The 19,552-nt window shown below is 38.9% G+C and overlaps 1 protein-coding gene across 2 annotated transcripts; it reads left to right on the plus strand.

The window, feature by feature from the left end:
* The first annotated feature begins 1,502 nt into the window (after positions 1-1,502).
* Positions 1,503-17,960, plus strand: tank (TRAF family member-associated NFKB activator). Of its 2 annotated transcripts, none has more exons than XM_057853342.1 (8): positions 1,503-1,666; positions 2,996-3,137; positions 7,608-7,716; positions 7,853-7,923; positions 11,791-11,849; positions 11,926-12,044; positions 14,814-15,228; positions 15,708-17,960. In XM_057853342.1, exons 2-8 carry the CDS (start codon positions 3,039-3,041, stop codon positions 15,826-15,828), a joined length of 993 nt encoding a protein of 330 aa, XP_057709325.1. In that variant the 5' UTR covers positions 1,503-1,666; positions 2,996-3,038; the 3' UTR covers positions 15,829-17,960. The 2 variants fall into 2 exon arrangements, with proteins under 2 accessions (XP_057709325.1, XP_057709324.1); XM_057853341.1 differs by having other exon boundaries at positions 14,814-15,217.
* Positions 17,961-19,552: the final 1,592 nt, after the last annotated feature.

A 19,552-nucleotide genomic window follows, 5' to 3' on the forward strand; every position in this document is an offset into this window, starting at 1 on the left:
CATCCCGCCCCCAGCTTCTGTCATAAAATCAATAACGTCTGGCCCGTACACAGACTTAATAAATTGGTCAGCAGTACTGCTACAAGCATATGAAGTAGCTTAAACACTAAATGCTGCTCTCATTTACCCACTAAAAGGGAGCAGCACTCTAAGCAACATTACCACATGTGACCCTTTACTCCCAATATTCTAAAATGGCGACAATCAACAACAACAACAAAAAAAGTTGACTGCAACGGCTGGCGCTTCAAGGATAGGTGGAATCTGGACTATTTCTTCACTAAAATACGCAACAACTGTGTCTGCCTCATTTGCAAAGAGACAGTCGCTGTTTTTAAAGAGTTCAATATGAGGCGATTTTACCAAACAATGCATGCTGACATGTACTGCAAGATTACAGGGTAGATACGTAGCGAGAAATTGAAGCAACTTGAAGCTAGTTTAATTTCACAGCAGCAGTATTTCGCAAGAGCCCGAGAGTCGAAAGAGAACGCCACAAAGGCTAGTTGCAAAATTGTTGAAATTATTAAATAAAAATATAATAATAAAGCAAATGTGAACCACACGCCAGCTTGCTAAAATTAGCTTAAATATATTGTTCTATGTAAAGGACGTCAGCCAAGGTCGGCCCCCCACATTTTTACCACACCAAATCTGGCCCCCTTTGCAAAAAGTTTGGACACCCCTGACTTACATCCTGTGCATCTCCCAGGGGCTAAGCCCCCACCTCCCCGTTCTTAAAACCTAGTGACTCCCCCGATATGATGTCTGTAGGTGTCAATGGCATGCAATAAGTTTAATACCATGAAATAAATTATATATATATAATGCAGTAATGATGAATATTAAAATAGACAGAAAAGTATATAAAAATTTACATGACAGGCCACAGTTGTATGCTACAATGTTATTTGTGGCCTACATGACTGAAAATGTGATATGTGATGTCCACATATGTGGATGCCAGGTCCTTATGGGGTCATTATTATTATATTTTTTTCAATTAATTCACTTGCCCTATATAAAGTTGTTCTTCCTGTGCAATTAATTATTGTTAAACTATTGTTAAGCATAATTTCAGAAAAGTGTTCATGTTCAAGATGTGCGTCATGTTACATATGGTGTTGTGGGAATCTTCTGCATTCATTTTTGATGAGCACTTTTGATGCACAGTATTCTGTGTTTGCCATTACCTTGGTACTTGGAGCCAAGTGACGTTCCAACAAAAATTCAAAGCACTGTTAGTGTAAAACGTGTACATGCAAAGGACAAGAAAATTTGATTTAGATGTCTGTTTTCTCAACCTAATTTGTGCGTTGAGTCGAGCGCTAATATGATGCCGAGGAACAAGGTGAGCTGAGCCGAGCGGAGCTGTTCTTCAGTTGTCGGGGCCGGTTTCAAACAGCAGACATGTGGGCGGGACCAACCTCCAAGAGCGGGCCGCCGCGCCTCCAAGCCGCGCGCCGATTGGTCGAGCGTGATCGATGGCGGAAGTACACGGAGCGGTGGGGATTCCCCGAGGGAAGTTCCCAACTTCGCTAAGTAGGCTATGTAAAAACACACACTTCGCCATATCCTCAACCCCACTTCCTAAGTTTATGTATGTGCGTGTGTGAAGAAGAGCATGTTGTCCACTCAATAAATTCGACTTTTATCCCCAATGAAGGTAAGCTAACGCGCAGTGGCATTAGTGACGTGACGTAGGGCGGCAGCTATTGATCGCTGTCTAACTTGATTTTCTCATTGCGAAGCCGTAAGGTCCTCTTCTAAGTTAACTACTAGCCTGTGTTAGGAGTTTTATTAAAAAGTAGTAAGGAGGTCGTTAAAGATAGGAATTAGACTCACGGTACAAATACCTTACTTGGAAATACAAGGAATTCTAGCATCTTGGTTCAGGAACTTTTATCATGCCAAGTCTTGCATGTAAAATGCTATTGTGCACAATGCAGGGTAAATATATCCTTCTTAATGTCATTTTACTAAGTTTGAAGTTGTTGTCTTGTATTGCTAAAGTTACCATCAAGTCTAAAAAAAAGTACAGTCCAGTTTAGGGGAAGTCTACTTGCAGTATTTGATTCGTTATGTTCACCATATTTAGTCTTTTAGAGTGTCGTTTGTAAAAATTGTGCAAAAACAACTGTATTGCCGCCTCTGCTTGTCGATGTATTTAATGAAGTATATAAAAAGTTAGCTGTTTCAAATAAATAAATAAATAAATACATAGTTTGCTTTTCAATGCACAAATTGGGGAAAATATGTAAGCGTAAAAGTGCATAAACTGCCAAAAACCTTGGGGTATTTCTCCACATCTGCTTCCTCAAAGCGGAATATTGTGTTTTTTTTCTGTACCTAATATCACATATTTAGTATGGGAAACTAAAGTGATTTTGGATGTTTTTTTTAATTTTTTTTATTTTATCCCTAATATGTTATATGGGACAAATCTTGTTACAAGAAAAGCATGAAAACAGATAATTTAAGGGGGCGGATTTAGCATGCACGATACATTGCTGAAAGTTGCCCCCCCCCCCCCCCCCCCCAATTAACTTTATAGCAAAAATAAATGATAAAATAAAGAAAACTTATACTTTGGAAATTGTGGGTTTGACCAATAATAACTAAGGTGTCATGGTTTTTTAGTAGTTGTGTAAAGCACTGTTTCCTAAACTTTTGTTGAGCCAATGCAGTGGCACACATTTTCCGCCAGGTCACTTCACATTCACAGCCAAACAAAAACGACCACATAAAGTATGACTACTGAAATAATGATGAATTTATTTACAAAAATATTTTCATTGTGAAATCTGACTTCCACTGCCTTTTTAAGTTCAACCAATCTCAAATCAGAAACACAACTTGACACAAACTATTTGCCAACACCTCCAACCTACTTTTTGCATCTCTAAATTAATTTTTTTCAAACAAAAAACCGCATTGTTTCTAGACTGGCTGTAGATTGATTGAATGAATGCTTGACGATGACTTGCGTTGACAGGTCCCATGTCTGCTCCGTCAGTGATGATTGTGGTGCACGCGGCATGGAGAGGAACATTGGAGACCAACTCAACAAAGCTTTTGAAGCTTATCGACAAGCCTCAATTGAAAAGGACAACGCCAAAAAGGAGCTGCAGCAAATGGTGAGTTTGCAAATGACTTCTATCATCAGCAACGGTGCATAAGTTAATTCATTAAAAATCTTGCTGCACCAGTTTGACTAGGAGAGTGTGAACTATCGTTGGTAGGTTACTACGATCAAATTCCACAATGTTAAGTACACGTGTATACTCAAAACACTATTTAAAAAAATCTGATCAATATTGAGTGATGCAGAATCATTGAACCAGAAATGGAGAAATACACTTAATAAAATATTATATATTTACTTTGTACACAAATTACATGAATGAACTCAAAATGGGTTCCTATGTTGCCTGCTTGCAAACGCAATTTTTTTTTAAATTATACATTGAAAATGTTTTGAAAGCTTCAGCCTGTTTCCTCTCGGTTACATTTCTGTCAGATGTCTTCATAAGGGTTAAGTTAGTTAAAACATATTTTCTGTAATGTTTATAAAGATGGAATAACTGAAATTGAAATAAAAACAACAAATATAAACTTTCTTCATCTCGCTCCAAAGCAGAGGTGGGTAGTTTAATGCGTTACATGATGTACTCCGTTACATTTACTTGAGGAAGTTTTTGAGAAACATGTACTTCTAAGAGTAGTTTTACTAAGCCATACTTTTTACTATTGCTTGAGTAGATATGTGAAGAATAACACTACTCTTACTCTGCTACTTTGGGCTTCACAAGAGTCGTGACATTTTTCCTCTTTATTTTACATATTAGAATTATTATTATTATTTTTTGCCAGCGATACGAACAGTAGCTCTACTAATTTCACCAATGAGATGTCGCAAAAATAATCACATGACTCCATTGAACCAATCAGATGCAAGCTTGGCGTTCTATGATCACGCCAGCCTGTTCAATCACGTGGTGTCTTTAAAGCACCGTAAAAATATGACGTATTTGATAGAGCGCTGCCCTCAACATGGCTCGAAAGCGTGGATTTAAACCTTTCTCCCAGTTTTCATTTGGCACCGATTGACCTCGTAAAACCGGTGGTATTATCCTTTTAATTTCATAAATGGAACTATTTACTATTCAAACTAGGAACTATTTTCTCCACTAGAGGTACTCAAGGGCACTCATGCTCTTTGGATAAATAATGCTTCATTTCGGTCTTTTTTTTTTTTTTTTTTTTTTCTCGCCGGAATTCAATAACTTTAAAATTTTGTATTCCTTTAGCTTAATGTGGTTATGTAGTGGGTTATTGTACAGTACAGTGGTACCTCGACATATGATCGCTTCGTCACACAATCTTTTCGACATCCAACGTAAAATTTGACTCGCCATTTATTTCTACATCCGACGAAATGCTCGAAATATGACGATTTATGACAGCGCCGCAGTTTCTTTGTTTTCCCGCAAGACGGACGCACTGCGGATTTTCTTGTGAGAGGAATCAACATGGGTTCCAAAAATGTTAAAGCAGATGCTGAAAAATCCAAAAAGGTGGGGCTTACCATTGAAATGAAGATGGAATGATGGGAAAACCCTTGGCAGTGTATCAAATACTTGTTCTCCCCACTGTATGTATATATTTATATATATGTATATATATATGTATATATTAGGGCTGTCAAACGATTAAAATTTGTAATCGAGTTAAAATAATTAATCCTAATTAATTGCAATTAATCGCAATTCAAACCATCGATAAAATATGCCATATTTTTCTGTAAATTATTGTTGGAATGGAAAGATAAGACACAAGATGGATATACTGTATATATTCAACATGCGGTACATAAGGACTGTATTTGTTTATTATAACAATAAATCAACAAGATGGCATTAACATTATTAACATTCTGTTAAAGCGATCCATGGATAGAAAGACTTGTAGTTCTTAAAAGATAAATGTTAAAAGTTATAGAAATTTTATATTAAAACCCCTCTTAATGTTTTCGTTTTAATAAAATGTGTAAAATTTTCAATCAAAAAATAAACTAGTTATTAATAAACCATTGTTGATTTCAATAATTACTTACACAATGCTCATGGGTGCTGAAGCCTATAAAATCAGTCGCACCCAAGCGCCAGCAGAGGGCAGCAAAATTCCACAAAACACAATTAACAAGTGGGGATTTCACTGTACTGTCATTTAAATCTGTCTGAGCGGGACATGTGCGTTAATTGCGTCAAATATGTTAACGTGATTAATTTTTAAAAATTAATTACTGCCCGTTAACGTGATAATTTTGACAGCCCTAGTATATATATATGTGTATATATATATCCCTGTACAAGTTAATTTTGGGGAAAAAAGTGCGCGTTATATTCGGGAAATTACGGTATTCTTATGGGGAAAATCCTGCTTGACATACGACCATTTCGACTTACAAACAAGGTCCTGGAACGAATTAACTTCGTATGTAGAGGTACCACTGTATTACTTAGTGGGATGCATGTGACAACGTTGGCATTAGCAGTGCAATGACAGTGACATTTCATTGCAAACTTGAGTTGAGAATGGTGACCTCTTGGAAAGAAACTGTCCCTCAGTCTGTTTGTTTTGGCTGTTTCTGGTCCTGTATTGCCTGCTAGAGGGCAACAGGTTTAAGAGGTGGAAACTGGGCCGTCTGTCGTCTTTTATGATGCTTCTTGCCCTTCCTAAGCACCGAGAGTTGTAGATGGTGGACAAGGGTGGAAGAGGGCAGCCGATGACCCTTTGTGCCGTTTTGATCCCCCTCCGCAATATTCTCCTGTCTGCTTCTGTGCAGTTTAAATGCCATACTGACACAGCATAGGCCAACAGGCGCTCAATGGCTAACTGGTAGAAGGTCACCAGCAGGTTGGTGTCAAGTCGCTCCTTCCTGAGCACTCCCAGGAAGTGTAGTCTTTGGTGCGCCCTACTTAGCCAGTGTGATGGTGGTGTTGGTTGCCTAGGAGAAGTCAGTAGAGATGTGGACCCCAAGGAGTTTGAAGGACTCTATTGCTTCACACGTTCACCGTTGATATACTGTACGGGGGGTGGTGGTGGTGGTGGTGGGGGGGCGCAGGGACGGTTTTGTGCTGTTTTAAGTCCAGAACGAGTTCAATAGTCTAGGACAGGGGTCATGAATTAAAAATCCTCTGGGTCCGAAATTAAAAAATTACAACAATCTTGGGTCCGGAAATATTTTTAATGCTTCTTTTTTTTCCCAAAAATACAAACGTATCTTTACGTGGCCATGCTTATAATTACAACATTCAAAAATGTAAATAAAATATAAAAAATAAATTTATAGTAAGTAATAAATAATATTTAATAATAATTAATTAGAAATAAATAATAAAGCGATCATATTGAGCCCTTAATTCCGCTATTTTTTGAGAACAGATGGCAGAGTTCATAGGGAAACTGTGAAAAAGCTGCGTGCTTCGTTTCATAGTGCATTTTCAAATGGCTGCTTTTTACAAGCGCTTCCGTTGTTCGGCCATTCCTTACTAAAAGGCGAAACGTCTACACAAGACGGTTGCAAGCATCCGCACGCATGCGCACATCGGTTAGAAGCGGCGAGTACTCACTATTTTTGTTTTTATTTAGTTTTTTAGAACCTTTTCATTGCCAGAAAAATACTTTTTGCATGTATTACCCTCTCATACTCTTAACCATTGTGGCTTTTTGTGTTAGCTTTGAAGCAGTTGACCACATTAGTCACGTAACGTATTTTAACCGTCCTTATTTGGTATAACTGCATTTAAGTATTTTCTTAAGGCATTTTTTAGTACGTTCTGCCTGTATGCATCCAAACAAAACAAGTTTAGCGCGCACAGTAGTACTTTGGGTGTCAAATTCGACTAATGTTGGACGTTTTGCCAGTGTAGCAGATTTTGGCAGAACACCGTCTCTGAACAGATGAGGATAGTGGGCTTGTGCTGCCGCCAGGTAAAATGAACAACAATGTGTTGGTCTACTCCTCCTTAAACACTGTTTTCTGCATCAATTTTGCGTAGTTTTGAGCACGCCATTTGCCGTACCTTTTCGCCCTTTCCTCCAACTTCATTCGGCTCAGTTTTTGGTTGTACATCAGCGGAGTCTGGAAAGCGAGTGTGAGACATGCTGTTCTAAAAATAACTTTCAAATGCTAAGGTTTTTGTTTGTTGCCCATTCCGCGCTCTGCAAACCCGGAGAACAAAATGATTTTTGTTGTTGCAACGTGTAATAGTCCGGACAGTTTGAGATCCGGTCCAGACGGCTTGGGGGTCCGGAACCGGACCGAGGTCCGCGGTTCCGTGACCTCTGGTCTAGGATATATTCAGTGCAATGTTATGCATCATGGAAAGGGTTGTTGGCGGGTTTACTGAATTTGAGCATTTTGGTGTACCTAATCAAGTGACCAGTGAGTGTAGGTTCTAACTACAAAGTCAGATGGAAGTGCATATGTTTTAAAATCTTGCCTCATCGCTTTTACAGTATGTTTATGTTAAACATGACAGATGTTATGACTAGGACCAGTCATTCCTGCTGGAAGTAATGACAAAATAATATTTTTACAGACTCAATATTACCAGCAATACACTCAAAAACTGCAGAGGCAAATAGAAGACCAGCAGCAGCTGATTGCACAACTTAAAGCGCAGCTGTCCACAACAAGGAAACCGTCAGGTTAGTGATCTGATTCTAATCCTCATCCATGTATGTCTAGCACTTGGTGTTGACATATTTTGATTGACTCTACATTCAGCTAAATTCAACTGCTTTGTCACCCATGTTATGTTAATTTACACTCTTGGAATTTAAGGGGAGGTGAAATGCGAGTCGTGCAACCGTCTCATTGATGGGGCCAACGCATATGGGAAAACACAACATCCGGTAAGTGAGCTCTTTTCTACATGTTTCATTAGTATTAATTCAGGGGCTTCCATGACAAATTTACATACATATATATGCAGTCAAAAAAATGTGAGTGATTCATTTGTGGTTCATTTGTGAAAGAAAAACTGAACTATTTTGGCATAGAAATAGTCGCGCACTGAGCAGAGAAAACAAATTAAAATCTAGATATAATACTAAAACAAGTGCAGCGTTACCACGACATACAATCGCTTAGACACGCGATCTTTTCAACATCCGACGTAAAATTTGACTGGCCGTTTGTTTCTACATCCGACGACAACCTCGAAATACGACGATTTATAACAGCGCCGCAGTTTCTTTGTTTTCCTGCAAGACATGCGCACGGCATATTTTCTTGTGAGAGAAATGTACAATGGTTCCAAGAATGTTATTGCAGGTGGTGAAAAAAGGAAAAAGTTGAGGCTTACCATTGAAATGAAGATGGAAATGATAGAAAAATATTAGCGTGTCGTGCACGTCAATGAACTGGCTCGACAATAAGGTCGTAGAATGTCTTCGATCTTGACGGTCCAGTCTTTTATAAGTTAAGGTGACAATTATTATTGCGGTAACATCACCAAAAAATCGTCATCTTTGTTATACAACACAACATGCCTACTGTCAAGCGCAGCTGAACAAAGTCCTCCCTCACTTTGTCAAGTCAGCTATGCAAAACACATCCGCCACATTAGAACCCAGTACGTTACATTATTACAGGTATTATTATTATTACTATTATTATATTATTATTATTGATGCACGGTAATACATTTACCGATAATTTCCACCTCGTTCCAACTGATAACCGACAATGTCAAGACGATAATTTTATTAAAAGATTTATGTAAAATTTTAAAGTAGTAAAGAGAAAATATTACTGTGCAAAAATATAATTTATTGCTCTTTTTTTCCAACATCAAATGTGAACAAGTAGTAAATTCCCACATCTAAATAAAGACCGATTGTCTGACATTGTGTAATGATAAACTTTTGGCAACAATTACTTATAGAGTAAATACCTAAGTTGCACAAAAATGCCTTTAAAAGTAAGCCATTCCTAACATACTGTATAACATTACTACACTGCAAAAACACACCTCCTTAAAACTAGTTAAATTCCCTTGTTTTCAGTGTAAATCTATTGGAAATAAGTGAAATTATCTGCCTGCACTTCACGTATGTTTCATTCAGATTTCTTGAAGAAAAATAGCTTGCTGAAAATAAGCTTAACAGCCTAATTTTACGCAATAAATTATTATACTTAATCCTAAAAACAGTCAGAAATGTTCAAATATGTTCAAGAATAGGTGTGGTTCAAAACTTTATTTGAAAGCAATTTTTTTCTTGATTTAGGTGAAAAATGACCAATTTTTTTTTAGATGTATGGGCTTAATAAGAACAAATGGCAATATTTACTTCAAATAGGTGGAATAATCTGGCACATTCATCTGTTAACTAGTCTTTAACACTCAAAACAAGATGGGTGAAATTATTTGACTAGATTTAAGAATAATGTCATAAATTTACAGAGTACCAAATGCATTTCTGTCTGGCTGACTTCTTTGTGAGTGTGGTTTGGTGCATGTTGAAATTATCATCTAACCACTGTGCCGTCATGATAAGCATGCTTACTTGACATCTTGTCCAAATGTCCGTGGTGAAACTAATGTGATCGGCATGTTTTTCACGAAGAATGGTGGTCGTATAAACTACATTATTTTTTAATGGCTTTGGCTCTACGGTCACTTCGGTAAAAAAACGTCTCTCATCCGGCATCCCTTCCCGCCTGTGCCGTTCAGTCCGTCCGGCTGCCAAATTAGCACCCGCCCCAGGCCTCTGTCTGGCCAATGGGTTGAACCAGAGATGAGTGGCAGCTACGTTCGTACCGGATAGCCGCCCTCCCCATCCGGCTCGCCGTGGCTTATTCGGGGCCTGGCTCTGCTCCAGACGGAGGCGCGCGCCTATGGTCCTGCACGCCATGGGGGAACGCTCGAGAAACCGGGGTGTCCTTGCTCGGCCCGCTTGCCCGCCTCGCTAGGCCGGCCTGCTGGACCGGCCAGAGCGGCGGGCCGGGCTCCATCGGAAGACGGCTACTTTTCGACTATCGGTCTCGTGCCAGTGTTTAGCCATAGATGGAGTTTACCACCCGCTTTGGGCTGCATTCCCAAACAACCCGACTCCGGGAAGGCCACATCGTCTCTCCATCATCACAAGCCTTGTAGCTTAGCTTAATAGTTTATGTGTGTTTACATTAGCTTTAGCATTCGCGCTAGCAGCAGCCTCGTATTCGTTCCAAAAATCTTTGCGATGCAGTTTTAAATGGCTGATCGGGTTAGTGGGGTTGAATGAGGACGCTTTCTTTCCACCTTGTGGAACTTCTGCAGTGGATGTTTTGCAGATGGTGAGAGAGTTGTTTTTTTTTCACACACGGATAAATCAAGCCACGCTGGTGACAGAGCCACCATGATATCCAACTGCAGTGCCTCTGTTGTGTAACTCGGCCTCCTCAACTCCTCCTCCCTCAGGGGCTTCAGAGGGGGGAGGGGTTGAGGAGGCGGCGGTGCAGAATTGGTTGCGCACATTTGGAGGCTAAATCAAGTATATAGTTTTCGGATTGCATTATTGGTTAAATTTTTTTAAAAATCTGGATTATCTGCGTGACGTCATAATTGCCATTATCGGCTGATAATTATCGGTAACCGACATTATGGTGCATCTTTAATTATTCCGATTTTTATTCATAATTTATTTGTTTTGCTCTGTGTAAGTGCTATTTGCAATAGTACCAGCAGCATCTCTTAAGGATTTAGTGTGGGTTTTTAGGCTGTGGAACGAATTAAAGGAATTATAATGAATCATTATGGGAAAATCCTGCTTGACATACAAACAATGTCCTGGAACGAAATAACTAATAATAAAGAAATTTGGTCTATTGGAGGAGTTGGTAATATTTTTCCATTCATTTCAATAGCGCTTGTCCATAAATCAGCCTGTCCTTGCAGTTAATTGAAGACAACCATTCAAACTCACATTCACACCTGATAATTTAGACTTCAGTAAACTTAACGGACCTTAAGTGAACAGAACAGAACTGTAAGGCGGATGTGCTACCAACTATTTCACTGTGCTGACTAGTTACTAATTGAACCACTTTTGTCGTTAAAAGAATGCTGCAATTTACCGCAACTTTTTATTTCCTGCTTCCTTTTTTCTTTTCTTTCTTTCTTCGCTCTCTTTTTTCTTTTCTTTTTTATTTTATTTTTATTATTATTATTTTTTTTACAAGTAGTTAATTGTTAATTGTAGTTGAACTTCAGGTTATCGTGGGCATTGTGGAGCTTACTTTAGTTTAAATGAAATTTAGCCTTTGTAAAATAAGATTTAAATCCTTAGTTGACTCGTAATAGACTTCTCTTTCATGCATTTAGGGAATGTAAAGGTTTTTTTTTTTTTTTTTTTTTTTACATTACATTGCTAAACAGAGGTAACAAGCTTCTTTCTTGTGGATAACTGAGCAATAAGAGAGTACATTTAGATTTAATATTATATTCTTGTAATATCTAAGTCGATTGATTGGGTTCTGTAGCATTTTTCTTACATCTTACCTTAGTAACGTCCTTTTGCATGACGTTTAAGTGATCTACTTACGTATATATGAACCAATCGGTTGAAAACCCTTCAAAACAAGCGCAGCGAACTGCAGTTTCACTTCACAAGATGGTGCTAAAGGACAATTTTTATAGAGCTTGAGTAAAACTGCTCCACCAGCAAATGCTATTTTACTTGCAATATTTTCCCTTGGACACTTTAATCATCATATTGGGACTTTTTTTTTTTCTTTAGGAGACAATAGGCACCCTTGCTGTTTCTCCACTAAAGACTGTCAATAACAGTGTTGACTAGTAAGTCTTTTCCCCCCTTTTTTACATGAAGACAAAACACAAGTTCATGTTGGCACTTGTCTCATTTGCTTATCAGTCAGGACATGTTGGATGCACTGGAAGCGATTCACGGCACCTTTCGGCAGATTCGATCTCTATCTCGAAGGCAAAAAGATCATCTGAAGAGATTCCGCGGGGGGATTGAAACTGCAACTGGTACTTATTCTATGTGTTGGAAAACCTCTTTGACACTTTTACGAGACATGAAGCTATAATATCCAAAAGCTGTATCCCATCCCATGTATCATGTGCAGACCTTAAACTGGATTTTCCTAAATTAAGACTGGGATTAACCCCAAAAATAACACGTAACTCTTAAATGTAACTTTCAAAAGTCTGAAAACTTCAAGATTTTGGTCTTATTAAACATTTTGCATTAGTTTTATTCCAAAGAATAAAATTAACAATTTAAGGTCATTTACACCATGGATCACCAAAACGCCCCAGGGTGCCCTTAAATAGTAGCCTATTGCACAAATGAGCGGTTAATTTATCACTAATATGTTAAATTGAGTGGAACTACAGTATTTACCTTGCAACTTTACAATGTGTGTGTGCCCCCCTGAAATTTGTACATGTGCTGCTGAACACTGTAAAAGAAATGAGAAAGTCTGGAGCCCAGAATCTGAACAAACATTGAAATATACATACCATATTTTTCTAAAATAAACCAAATTAATTTATTTTATTCATAGGTTTTAATACTGTATATATTAATATATTCACTCAAATTACCCACATCTACAGCTTACAAGCTGTTTAGACACCTACCTGAGAATAATGTAAAGTCACTTGAGTCTTAAGACTCGTGTGGCACTTACACAGTATCTATGGTGTGCACCAATTAACTTATGCTGTGGTTGCAAATGATTTGTTATATAGTCTGAACAGTGACAACTCATACACATCTTCACAAGTGTTGTAAATAATGCTCAGTTTTTATTGACACTTTCGGAAAGGTGTTAATACTAGCAATACACTTATAGGTGTGGTTGTAGTTCAGTGGTGTAGAACTACACTGCATCCAAACAAATAATTACATTACCCTCTTTAGCTACATGAGACGTGCGTTACGCTAGTTTGAGTGCTCGGATCGGCTGTATGTGTGCAGCATCTGAACAAAAAGTGAGAGGAAGTTCAAAAATATCATGATAAACATTTGTTTGATCTTTGCATTACGTTGGTCTTTTAAAAATATTTGTCTCTAGAAAAAAATAGCAGAACCAAGGGATACAAACTGAAATGGCCACATTTTTCACAATTAATTTACAGCCACATTAAAAGCCACATTAAAACGCATTGTTAAATGAATCTGTCAGTCCAAACTAGACAACCATCTTTGTTTTTATTTTCTGGAATACGTCCTGTATTGCTTCTCATTTGTACATGCAGGTGTACCTAATGAAATGTCTGGTTGGTTTATATAAAAGGTACTGTATGTACCGGTATAGTCTTAAGATTTAAGATAAAAACTAGATAATCTTTTTTAGTCCCACAGTGCTACTATTTATGAGTAGCTACATGTCTTTGCAACTGAAATTAAATTTGCTTTAAGTTGAAAAATAAATTATTTTTAATTCTGATCATATTTTCAGCAGGGTCTAGGTATTATAGACAAAGTTTTGTAAAATGTTCAATATTTGCTTGCCCGTGACTTGAGACACATTTCCCTTTTTGCGTTCCCTTTTAATGTTGTATTGTTATAGTGCCATGTTCAAATTTACTTCACGTTGAGCAGAGACTTCATAATGATATTGATGGGACAGGGGGCGCGAGGCCGATTAATAGGGGGTCTGCATTGTTGGCGTGGCTGTCGAAGCTGACCGAGTGGAATCACAGACTAAGAGCTTTTTTCATTGAAAATTCTTGTAAATAAATGCTTAAATCCCTGAATTCTTTATAGATATAGACGTAAAATAGTCTCGATTCTTGGTTAAAAGCAAAAAAAAAAAAAAACCACACAAAACATGCAGTTAGCATTTATTTTACGTAAATATGTCGAAGTACGATGCTAGTCTGTTAGTCAATGTAGCGGCCGCCATATGTAAACAGAGCTTTTTTCGTTGAAAATTCTTGCGAGTAAATGCTTAAATCCCTGAATTCTTTATAGATATGTTTGTAAAAAAGTCTCTATTCATGGTTAAAAGGGAAAAAAAAGTGCCGTTAGCATTTATTTTACGTAAATATGTCGACGTACGATGCTAGTCTGTCAGTCAATGTGGCGGGCGCCATTAAAAATTCTTGTAAATAAATGCTTAAATCCCTGAATTCTTTATAGATATCGACGTAAAACAGTCTTGATTCTTTGTTAAAAGAGCAAAAAAACAGGCATATATTTTACGTAAATATGTCGAAGAATGATGCTAGTCTGTTAGACAATGTGGCCATACAACAAAGAACTTTTTACGTCGAAAATTCTTGTGAAAAAACGAAAAATAGAATCCGCGAACAAATCCCTCCTGAGACAATACTTCCTGTTTGTATGCGGTATAGCTTTCAGACTTTTTCAACCTAAATCCGGCGTTGGATCGCTGCATGTGTCACTGCGACTGACTGCAAATAACTGAGGCGTATTGTGGGATGGCCCCCTACTTGAAGGCGTGGCACAGTGAAGGTCGGCTCTGACCTGTCAATATCATTACGAAGTCTATGGGTTGAGGTATTTTTAGGATATTTCCTGAAAAATGCACGTTGCTTACTGTTGTTTGGCGGCTAAAGTCACCCCCCCATCACCCCCCACTCCGGAAAATATTAGCATTCAACTTTGGTAATTTCCACAATTCTCATTAAACGTTGAAATAGTTTAAGTGAGAGTTGGTCATGTTTTTGTATTGTTAATGTTACAAACACCTGTGGTAAGCATTTCACCATGCTTACATGTAAGAAAACCTCTACGAAAACCAATGTTTATGTGCCATCTGACAGATCAGCAGTTCTCCATGCCCATTCAGTGCACAGACCGCGCATCAGAAGCCGAAATGCCCGTCTTCGCAACGTCGAGGTCGACGGTGGATATTCCGACGCCACTGGCATCGCGCGGTGCTAGCCCCGATGATAGGGACTTTGTAGACTCTCTCACCAAGTTTAGTGTCAAATTCCCGCCTCCTGCGGACAGTGAATATGACTTCCTGAACAGTGCCCCAGACAGGCACGATGCTCAGCCTGTACCTGTGAGGCGGCCCCACGACGGTATCCTTACAGCAGCCAACGTCAAGGAAGAGGAGGAGGAGCCCTCGGAGTTGCCTGTGCCTTTTATCATCCATACATTCCCCTCCCACTCGACAGCCTCCTCACTATCCCAGGAGGAGGACGTTCGGGGGCCGCAGCAGGTGAGAAACAGGTCTGAGAAAAGTAGTAGCATATTATCAGATTTGCTTAGTCTTAAGTACATGGAGTGAAGGTGTGTGAAGTCCAAAAAAAAGTGCCATTTCTAAGATTCAACACATCGCTGTGAAATGAGTGCTAATCCCTTATTTTTCTATGAAGCTCTGTGGTTTTATTCATAAAAGTATTTGCTGGAAGGTGTGAGCCAGATGAAAAGTGGCGCTCAGTAACCAAATGTCATTATTACAGTATAAGTGTTTTTAATTGGGGATAGCTATAAATGTCCATTAAATAATTCGTAAACCTGAACTGTAAAAAAACACGCTTTTTTTGTAATTCATTAACAAACACATTCACAACACACGGCAATCTGTGAGTACAAAAAATAACAAATGGACACTTGAGAAAAGCTTTTTCATCTGACTTTTTACGCATACCTTTAGGTGCGACGGTTTCTTTTTGCCTGTGAATAAAGAGGAGCTTTTTTCTTTTCAGTCTTTGTGGAGCCCAGAGTTGTGTGAGGCACCCGACGTGGAAGCAGAGTTGGCGACGTCTCAGAGCAGCATCCCAGATAAATGTGCTTTCTGCCATGCCGTGGTTCCTCAGGATGAAATGAAGAGCCATCTTTACTCCCATTTCCTCAAGCAGTAAAATAAGCAAGAAATGTGCATGGGATTTATGGACCAGCATATCAAGGCTCCAAGCTTCTCCTAAATTTCGTTTCCCTCCCAAGGAAGAAACCCACCGGTGACTTTGAACTGTTGCTGCCCAGAGACGTAATGTAATTGTGGTCGGGTGTTGCCCGCCGCTTTCTATGTTGACTGTATGGGACACTGCATTGAGACTTGAATCAATGTTATTTAATATTGAATAATTGAATGGTACAGTCCCCATACGTGTGCGTGTGTGTGCGTTTTTTTTAGGTTGCATTATGAGGAAATAAAGCCAACAATGAGTCCTTTTATTTGAAATTGCGCAATAGTGTAATCATTTTGTTTATATTGTTCGAAATACATTTTTAGAGTTTATACATCCATTCTTTTTAGACACTGCTTATCCTTGTTGGGGTGCTGGATCCTATCCCAGCTGACTTCAGGCGAAAGGCAGGCTCTACCCTAAACTGGTCTCCAGTCAGTCGTAGGGCACACACAGAGACCGAGAACTATTCACACTCACAATCACACCGCCACTGAGCGGGAAACGATAACACGCTGCCTGCGCCGAAGTCTAGTGGACGAACTACTACACCATCAGCAGCTAATACAGTTTATATATTTTTTAAAATTTAGAACCAAGAACATTTTTGGTGCTTTATTTCTCTAGGCTATCAAACTCATTTTTGTCAAGGGGGCACATAGCAGTTTCCCTCAGAGGGCCATTCAAAATGCATAGTCTTGTGTATTATTGCATCTACACAACAAATTGCTTCATAATGACAGTTGTATTCCTCAACTATTTTAAATGTATATAAAAAAGGGTATGGATATGAAATTCAAATAGTTTCATTTTATTATGTCACTCAGTCTGTTCATGACCAAATGCGCCAGAGACCAATTGCCCTCTCCAAACAAGCCAGGTAAGGAAGAGAGTACCAAACAAGACTACGTATTATCAGAGCTGTCACACTAGTCAAATGTACCGGACATCTTGGCCTAGGCCAGTGCTTCTCAATTATTTTCTGTCACGCCCCCCCAAGGAAGACGTAAATGTTTCGCGCCCCCCCAAACTCTCTGCCGCCACTGTAAATAGTATCATTTGTCTATAAAATTACTATTATAAATACGCATCTGCCTAACATTGTGTCCTTTTTTTCTAATAAAGAAAAAAAGTAACATAGATCAACTTATTAGAAAGTATAACTTTATTAACATTGTTTTGTTTGTAACAGAGAATACTTGACGTGCATCAATTTGCCTGAATTAAAAAAAAAAAAAAAATTCACATCCAAACTAAAAAATACACTCAAGGTACATTTTTGACCATTTGATACGGAAAAATAAAATAATAAAATCAGTAAATAATACCAAATTAAAATTGATTAGAAACATTCACTCATGAGGACAATGTGCCAAAAAATTTGACCGAAAAAACAAATCTGAATAAAAGGGGGAAAAAAGTGTCCTTGGACAGGACAGTTTTTATTTTTGCTGCTCACAGTATTTGCCTCCTTTGCAATGGTGTGGAGTTATTTTGCAATTAGCATGCTAACAATGCTCACTGGCTTACTGATATAACACTGACAAAGCAGGACGATTGTTGGCAATATTTGGCACGTTTTCACTGAAAAAATTAAGCGGCTTAACAATGAGATTGGGGTCTAATGTCTTTAAGTGGCGTCTTAATTGATTACGCTTCTTGCTGTCTGCTATAATTATTTTTAGACACAGTAAACAGTGGTCTTTCATCATCACCCACTGTATTAAAAGTCAAAGCTAAAAGGCAAACGGCACGAATAAAGCGCATTCACGGCGGCCGAGGTAGAACCGTAGGTGAGGGCAGTCGTCGTGACGATCCCAAGCCGAAAATGGCACTTCTCGGGCGGCGACGTGAGAACCGGACAAGACAGTGGGTCGCTGCGTGAGTGAGTCCGGTCGGAAAACAGCTTTCGAAAACGGCGGTGGCACAATGCTCTTCATATCTGTTGTCTCTGTGTGCTGAGTGCTCTTCCTTAGTTCAAAAATACTGCGCGCACTCTGAAAATGAGAGCGCCACTGCCACCTACTGAGTGGATGTGCAAGTACACTTTATTCCAGTACGGCAAAAAAAAAAAAAACATGTTCCCCGAGGTCACATGCGCCCCCCTGGCATTGCTCTGCGCCCCACTATTTGAGAAGTACTGGCCTCGGCACAGATTGCCACATGTGCGTGCAACCCAATTGTTTGGTTTAACTAAGAGTTACAATCAACTAATCATTCGGTCTGTTCTTCTTTGAAAAATGGTGGACAAATTAACCACCAACAACCTGTTGTCTAAATTTGAACTGTAATGTGAAACAGCTGTTGGTCGACCACCGTGCTGTTTTTCTGAATTTCAGAAGTTTATGTGCCATGTGTTCATTAGGCATGAGAATTAGTTTTTAATCCTTGATGACACGCAACATCAGGCACAAACATGCCGTTTAATTATCTCAATTAGGTCCTTATTTGCCAGCCCCTGCTTGTATATGCTCATACTCTCCGATAACCATTTCTTTGACGACTGATTATTAATGACATTAGCGTAGGAGATCTGAATGTCGCCTATATTGATTGTCATGGCAGCTCTGGCACCTTTGGCCATGATTGTTTACATTATTTCTTTGTACGAAAATAACTTCATCTTGCTTTATCAGGACAAATCAGCCATATTTTTTCTTAATTACATCAGATAGAGTACACACAAAAATGACATTAATATTACTATAATTTATACAAACCAATTGACCTTTCGCAAAAGCTCCGCCTTCCATTAGTTATGGTTGATAAGTTAAAAAGCAATGTCTGCCTGCAACGGCACAAGCCATTGCAGTCAGACATATACAGGAGTGTTTTAAGTAATTTATACTGGAGCAATACATCCTCTATATTGAGGCAAAATGGTTTGCAATATGGAACAGAGGGTTATATTTAAAAATGTAAAAAATTGTAGCAAGCGATAAAGGCAAAAGCACAAAGGATGGAAAATAAAATAAGTTCAAGGCGCTTAATAGGACGCTATGTTTTCATTTAAAATGAAGAAGCATCGCTTTAATGTTAGCGCACTCATGGACTGCGAACGAAGGCATGAAGTTAACTAAGGCTATGTTCATACCGCAGGTCTTAATGCACGAATCCGATTTTTTCATGTTTTTCCAACTTGAGTGAGGCATTAACTTGACGGTCTGAACGGGAAAGTCGCCCATTTCAAATCGGATCTGGGTCACTTTATGTATGTGATTGTTGACTGTATGTGATTTAAATCCGATATAGGCCACATTTTTCCAGAATGTGGCGGCGGTCTAAACTGTCAAGTCTCCCAAATCGCAATTCATCTAGCAATTACGTCAGCAAAGAGCGAGAGAGACGGGGCGCTACGGTAGCGGTGCAGTTGTGCATTAGCGATGGCGTGTAGCTTGAATGTTGCTTTTGGGGAAAGAATGGGTTAGATGACAGTCATGAAAAAAAATAAAATGGGTTGAGGATAAGCCTGAGAAAGCTTGGTTCTCTCTCTGCTCCAAATGAGTAATATTTCAAGATAGTTTACACGGCCGGGAGTCAGGGCAAACTGTCCGTACGTGTGTGTGTGCGTCATGTGTAGTCATTTTATTTGATTCTCCTACGTATGCGAGTGAGTTTGCCCAACGCATCTCGGACTGCGAATT

Source organism: Corythoichthys intestinalis, chromosome 12, assembly GCF_030265065.1.
Source record: "Corythoichthys intestinalis isolate RoL2023-P3 chromosome 12, ASM3026506v1, whole genome shotgun sequence".
Lineage (NCBI taxonomy): Eukaryota > Metazoa > Chordata > Actinopteri > Syngnathiformes > Syngnathidae > Corythoichthys > Corythoichthys intestinalis.

Bases quoted from the DNA above. Each gene is read 5' to 3' on its own strand.
- tank (XM_057853341.1), top strand. From the start codon at position 3,039: ATGGAGAGGAACATTGGAGACCAACTCAACAAAGCTTTTGAAGCTTAT. The intron at 3,138-7,607 runs GTGAGTTTGCAA...ATATTTTTACAG, and splicing joins AAAAGGAGCTGCAGCAAATG to ACTCAATATTACCAGCAATA. The intron at 15,218-15,707 runs GTGAGAAACAGG...TTTTCTTTTCAG, and splicing joins ACGTTCGGGGGCCGCAGCAG to TCTTTGTGGAGCCCAGAGTT.